This window comes from Seriola lalandi, unplaced genomic scaffold (genome assembly GCF_002814215.2).
Source record: "Seriola lalandi dorsalis isolate HSWRI2012SDOR001 ecotype SW California unplaced genomic scaffold, Sedor1 jcf7180002054973, whole genome shotgun sequence".
Lineage (NCBI taxonomy): Eukaryota > Metazoa > Chordata > Actinopteri > Carangiformes > Carangidae > Seriola > Seriola lalandi.
Genome location: NW_019525523.1, coordinates 1,830,019 through 1,836,457, shown reverse-complemented (window position 1 = coordinate 1,836,457; position 6,439 = coordinate 1,830,019). Strand labels below are relative to the sequence as shown.

The window sequence follows — 6,439 nt, the reverse complement described above, 5'->3', positions numbered from 1 at the left end:
GGGGGGGGTACAGTGAGGCAATAACAATAAGGCGGTAGTCGATCCCCAGTCACCCATCCTGTGTTCTGAATGTCGGCAGTGTGTGATCATGTTCTTTTTCACTAAAACTAACCTGTAACCGTCCATCTGTTTGACTGACATGAGCTGCATGCAGCTCTGAGTGGTCAGACAGTGCCCTCTACTGGCGAGGTCCCTGGCATGCTGCTGTTTTTCCAGCAAGAAAAAGCTGCTGTTTGATACTGTATGGGCCCAATGTGCAGAGACCTCACACGCAGCACCCTGGCTGCTGGCATGAGATAGAAATTCACACCTAGGTGCTCTCTGATATGATGCTCTAAGCTATTATGTCATGACAGAACAATCCATGGGGGACAAAACATGTGTAAATACAGGGATGACTGTACTCGATCTGGACAATCCCAGCGGTAAAATGTGACAAAAGATCTTGGCTGTCACTCCATCAAGGTTGCTTAAGTGTGAGCTGAGTAGATAAAATATATTTTGACAGTCTGTAATAGCTCCACACTGACAGCATTAAGGATCCCTCTGCTGAGCAAGCTGATGACAGTGCCAGGGGGTGGGGGGACGAAGGGCAAAATTGGACTGAGGGGTAGCTAGATGCCTGGTGGGGAGGACAGGATTTACTGTTTGTGATTCTGTCTGGTTTACTTTCCCCTATCACAACAAAGGTGAAGGGGGAGAGAGAGAAAAAAAGAAAAGAAAAAGAAGAGAGCAGTAACATGAGCCATTAATGTACAAAGGGGGGCTTCAAACTTTCTGCCTCTGTGCCTCTACTGGTCAGAGTCAGAGGAGGACTGCAGGAGGCAGCAGACTGTAAAGCCTCGTGTCAGAAATGCTATTTTTTCTTTACAAAACAAACAAACATTAACACCTAGAACCACAACAGATCAACTTTCCATTAAAACAACGGCCAACTAAGGAAATAAACCAATCCAATCATTGAATCCTTGAGAACAGAGTTATTGCTGACGTTGTGGGGGAGTGAAGGGAGGAGGGGATGGCATGTGGGTGGGTGAGATGCAGACTTGGATGGAGGGATGGGTGTGTGTTCTGGAGGGATGTGGGTGGGATGTGGGGTAGCTGTGGATAGGTCACTCCTGGGCTGGTTATGTGATCTGAGAAACAAGACTGTGTAGATCCACGTCAGGTCAAACTGGTGCTGCCGATGTACTGGAGGGTCGGGCTGTGTCTGATGCTGGGAAGTGGGGGTGGGGGGTGGTTTCCAGAGGTGACGGAATGTACTGGCGGCGGCAGGGGGGGCTATTGGTCGGAGGGGATGTCTCTGTCGGCTTCAGCCTTAGTGGGCTGCCCCGGAGAGGGGGCATGGGGGGGGTGAGAGACGGGGGCGATGCCATGCGCCAGGGTTCCTGAAACCAGGCTTTCAACCCCTGCGCCAGCTCCTGGGAGACCCCCTGCTGCTGCAACATTGATCAGGCCTGGAGGAAATCTAAAACACAGGCAGAAAAAGCCCAAGAATCATATGACAGCTGATTCTTACTGCCTCCAGATCCATGTTCAGCCTCATGACCCTCACCTGTAAGTGGCTCCATTAAGTTCTGGGTGAACAGTGGCTGCCTCCATGCTGGGCCACTGAGAGGCTGCCATCAGGTATTCCTTATTCACACAGTTCTTCAGACTGTCAGGGATACGCCCTACAGCGGGAACAACAGACCATTACAACCTCATCGAGATGGAAAAACAGAGTTCATGCTACTGACAGCATCCTGTTTTTTGACAACATGTTCAAGTTTAATATTATTTTCGAATATAAAATGATTAATAACGGCGTGTGGAGTGTGTGTGTCATATATATAAAAAGGTCATTGGTTTGCTGGTTTCAGCTTCTCAAATGCCAAGATTTGATGCTTTTCAAAGTGTGTGTCTTACCAGTGATGGCACGCCGAACCTCCCTGGCTGCCTCCTCGCGAGCCTCCACAGAGGCCTGCTCACTGTACCAAGATGTGTGCGGGGTACAGATTAGGTTGGGGGCATCCTTCAGAGGGCCTGTTGAAAAACTGTTAAGAAGGGGAAAGGTTGTTACAGAGAGGAGTGATGCGACTGTGTTGTCATGCACATCTGTGGTCGTACATGGGCAAGTGTATTCCAGTAGTAGTGGGTGGGCGATCTGATGATCTTATATCATGGACAATCTTTCTTTGGCATATGATCTACTTTTCAGATGAATCGTAGATCATGTCTTCAAAAAGGTGCTATATTGAGATGTTTAATTTTAAAAGTTCAATACAGTTAATAAGCCAATTGTTAATGGTTAAGCAGCTAGCCTGCTAACTGCAGCCAGTGACGGTAGTTCTTGTTCTGCTTTGCAGCCTCGGCGAGCTTGGCTTAAGGCCCTCGTACCAGTTCTCCACCTGAGCAGAACAAGAACCACCGTCACCAGCTGCAGTCTGAGACGGTGGAGTTGCAATCCATCTGCTGGGTGAGAGATGTGCCTGCATGCAGGGAAACACAAGATGGGACGAGCTGGGACAGCGACTGAACTTTCAAATTTAAATTTACGTATAGGATCTCATAATTAAATAACAGCGCTGACCAAACGAATACTCTATATCAACTAAGTAAAAAGTGTGACTGTGTGACAATTTGTAAACAGGACACAGCATTGTGGGCAAAGAATAGCGGCGAGTGGACAAACATCCGAAAGAACCATCAAAGCGGCGGAAGGATACATCAGATCACATTTGAACAAATTTGTGAGCTGGGCCTTTGAGTTGAAGTTACAGGCTTTGTGTCCAGTGAACTACAACTAGTCATGTAATCACAAGTTCAACTAAATCTGTGGGGATATACCTGGGTCATGATCCTACCTAAAAAGATTGTCATATGATCTTTTGGTCAGATTGCCCACCCTACCCAGGAGTGTACCATGGTTACCTGAATGGTTCTGTCTCGTGGACGTCCAGGGCAGCCCCTCGTATCCGGCCCTCTTTCAGGGCCTGAGCCAATGCTTTCTCGTCAACCAGACCCCCTCTCGATGTGTTCACCAGGAAGGCTCCCTGACGCATCTGTATCAAGAATTAGCAACAGTATGATTAAACTATGAGGAGCAGACTAAGTCCAAAAAGGCTGACATTTTCAATCCGCCACAAAATACCATCAGTAAACACTGACATCATATGGGACACATATATTCAACTTTTATTCTTCCAATCTATAATACGGACTGCCCTACAATATAGAGGCAATGTTTGATTCAGGCCAAGGTGCCTACACTATTATAATTGTACTCAAACACTGTCGGCCAAATGCTTGAATCAGGATTTTAAGCTGCATAAAAAGCTGCAAAAACTGAATACCAATTCTTGCTGGTAATATTGCAGCCTCCTACAATGAACTGCAAATGATATCAACCAGTTGGTCTAATAGATGGTTCAGGGTTCTGCATATTAGGCTTGACAGGCTGCATATCTAACTTTTACATCCCATTAATCTATTAAAGAAAAGGATGTGCTCCCATTGGGACAGGACCCAATGTGCTAAAGCAGCAATTTACTTTACATGGTAATGTAGCTAAACCTCAGAGCGAGCAAACAACTTTTTGCTCCACATACAGCAAGAGGGAAAAAATAAGTCAGAACCAGATGCACAGAAGGAAGGAAAAAAACTGATTTGATAAGAAATTCAAAATGACTGATACGAATGAATGACATGAATGATGAATATATCCAGATACAGTTCATTTTAATGAAATTGAGGACCACTCCACTAATGCATCACAGTATTCAGAGAAATCTGATGAAATGGTTCAATCTTATTTAAGATGATCCAGTAGCAACATACAGGCAGGCTTTTTATTTACAGTATTTCAACCAAGCTAACATAAGTGCACCATAATTAGATGTTGCTTTTTTCCCAAACAAAAATCCAAAATGCCTGCTGATGAGAAAGCAATCATAAGACAAATTTTGTGTTGTGCATATTCGGATTGTATCCTACACACCTGTTTGATGGTGAAGTCATTGATGAGGTGGTGGTTGTGCTCGTTGAGGCTGCAGTGCAGGGATACACAGTCCGAGTGGATGAGCAGGTCCTGCAGGGTGGCCATGCGCTGCAGGCCTAGTGAACGCTCCACGCCATCGGGCAGGTAGGGGTCATAGAAGATCACGCCAAAACCAAAGGCCTTGGCCCGCAGAGCCACTGCTTGGCCAACACGCCCTGCAAGACAAAGAGAAATGGTAAGGTTATTAACAGCCACTGAGGTGCCCCTGTTGGAACCAAAATAGAAATCATAAATACCAAACAGGTCCTACAGCATACTGTTTGTCTGACCATCAACTGTCAGCTTGGATTAAACCAGTGGTTCTCAGGTCACTGCAGGGGGGTGTGAACGACCAGGGGAAAAGATTTTGAGTGAAACTAAGCTGAATGAATATGACTGATGTATGAAAAATTTGCTGATGATATCCTGCTGACTTTTATTTCACTAAAATCCAACATGGACACATGGAACATTAGTTGTTTCCCCTATTATTGATAGAGTTAGGGATAAATATTGTAGGGTGGGTGTGTGTGAATCTCTTTCGACTTCTGAGGGGGGGCATGCAGAAAAAGTTTGAGAACCACTGGATTAAACAGATCCTCTAATGCATTTCAGCACAAAATGAATTATGTTCAATTATAACTCAATGAGACAAATACAATCTTGGATTAAAGGCACTGCTGTAATATGAAGCAATAATGCTCTTTAACTAATCTAGCCACCCCTGCCCATGCCTTTCACTCACCCAGGCCAATAATGCCCAGGGTCTCGCCCCGGATACGAGCAGCACCGCCTGCCACCTCCCTGATCTGCTCCACACTAGAGGCACGGGTTCCCTCCCTGAGGGCCTGGTGCATCCAGGTGACTCGTCTGTACAGGTTGAGGATCAGACATAGCGAAGTGTCGGCTGTCTCCTCCACCGAGGCTGCTGGCACATTACAAACAGCAATGCCTGCGTGGAGGGGCGAAAACGAGGAGGAAAAAGATGAGCATTAAAGACAACAGCACCTGTCATGAGGAGTACTGTGAATAACTGCGAGTGCTGTTCTGGGTTAGCTCACCTAGTTCAGCAGCTGCTTTGATGTCAACGTTGTCAAAGCCTGAGCCAATCCTGACAATTACGCGTAGACCTTTAAACTTTTCCAAGTCATCTCTGGATAGAGTGATGGTGTGGTACAACAGAGCAGCCACTGCCTCATTTAGCACCTACAAAGGACAAATGCATTTTAAATAATCCGAATGTTCATCACAGTAAAATGCACTAAACATTCAAATATTACGCCACTTCAACAAGGGACATGGAATCATGTCACTTGGAAAGAAGGGACCAAGCTTGACTAAATATTAGTTGGCAGGCTGTCGGTAGCGACAGTTCTGCTGGACAGGAAGAGGGCAACGTATTTTTGGGTACAGTGAAGATGTGGAATACTTTCAAACTAAAGGATGAATCAAAAAAAGTTTTTTGCTCTCATGGATAGTGATAACAGTGTGGTTATTTGCATACCTTCTCATGTATCTCTTGTGTGGACTGGGCATCGCAGAAGGCCACTGTGGCCACATCTTTGAGGATGGGCATTTCCACAGTGCAGTCCCGCCCGTCCAGCAGGGCTACCAGGGGCCGCGGATGCATTGGCCCGTTCAGGATGGGGGGTCGGATACCTGAGACCAGAAGGAAGAAACAAGTGTTTGTTGTTACATGTGAGCAATAAATGAAAGTGGTTAAATATTTAATGACCATTACAAATCAAGGAAAAAAAATGCTAAAAATAAAAGTCCCCGAACCACATTAAAAGCAAATAAACACTTAAAGCTTTATGTTACAGGTTTTCATCTCATTCTTACTGCAATTATTGATGACACTTAGTGTACACAGCTACCAGCCACTTGTATTTCAGAACCACTAAAGTTAAAGTGGAGGTTAGTGACTCAGTCTGCATTTCCCATGGACTACCTGACAAGATGCAAGTCATCATACCCTCACACAAAATCCCCCACCACACATGACTAAAGTTAACAGGGCTAACTGCCACACTGCTTAGACAATAATAACTCAAGCTTTTATGACTATTTTTCCATCAGCACCCTAAGGAAACTACCAGGATGTGTGGGTGTATGTCCCACAGAAGTGATGTGTTCTTTGGTTACAAAAGTAATGTGTAACTAAATCTGTAATAGGGCATGGAGAGTGTCCAGCATCCAGGCCTATTTGGTATTGAACTCCAGCTCTGTTTAGTAGTGCGTGGAACCAATATACACCATCAAGTCTTCATCAATCCACCTCTGTTACACTTAGATCTTTAAACTCCTCATATGGTGAAGGTTAGAATCTGGTTAATGAAGCAGAGCACTTTTGATGAAGTGTTAATTCTGGGAACTTGACCTGCCTACTGTATGAGCAGAGCACACACGGGGGGGGGGGGG

General features: G+C 45.4%; 1 protein-coding gene across 4 annotated transcripts in view; it reads right to left on the bottom strand.

Annotated features, from left to right (window-relative positions):
- Positions 1-6: 6 nt before the first annotated feature.
- The window catches only part of LOC111646641 (C-terminal-binding protein 1-like), a 12,576-nt gene continuing 6,143 nt past the window's right edge, over positions 7-6,439 (bottom strand). For all 4 annotated transcript variants that reach the window (XM_023396182.2, XM_023396183.2, XM_023396181.2 and 1 more), the window contains 8 exons: positions 5,523-5,677; positions 5,080-5,224; positions 4,764-4,970; positions 3,980-4,194; positions 2,914-3,044; positions 1,909-2,036; positions 1,556-1,673; positions 7-1,468 (listed from right to left, as the gene is read on the bottom strand). In XM_023396182.2, the coding sequence (XP_023251950.1) occupies positions 1,282-1,468; positions 1,556-1,673; positions 1,909-2,036; positions 2,914-3,044; positions 3,980-4,194; positions 4,764-4,970; positions 5,080-5,224; positions 5,523-5,677 (1,286 nt within the window). In that variant the 3' untranslated portion in view covers positions 7-1,281. The remainder of the gene's footprint in view (positions 1,469-1,555; positions 1,674-1,908; positions 2,037-2,913; positions 3,045-3,979; positions 4,195-4,763; positions 4,971-5,079; positions 5,225-5,522; positions 5,678-6,439) is intronic.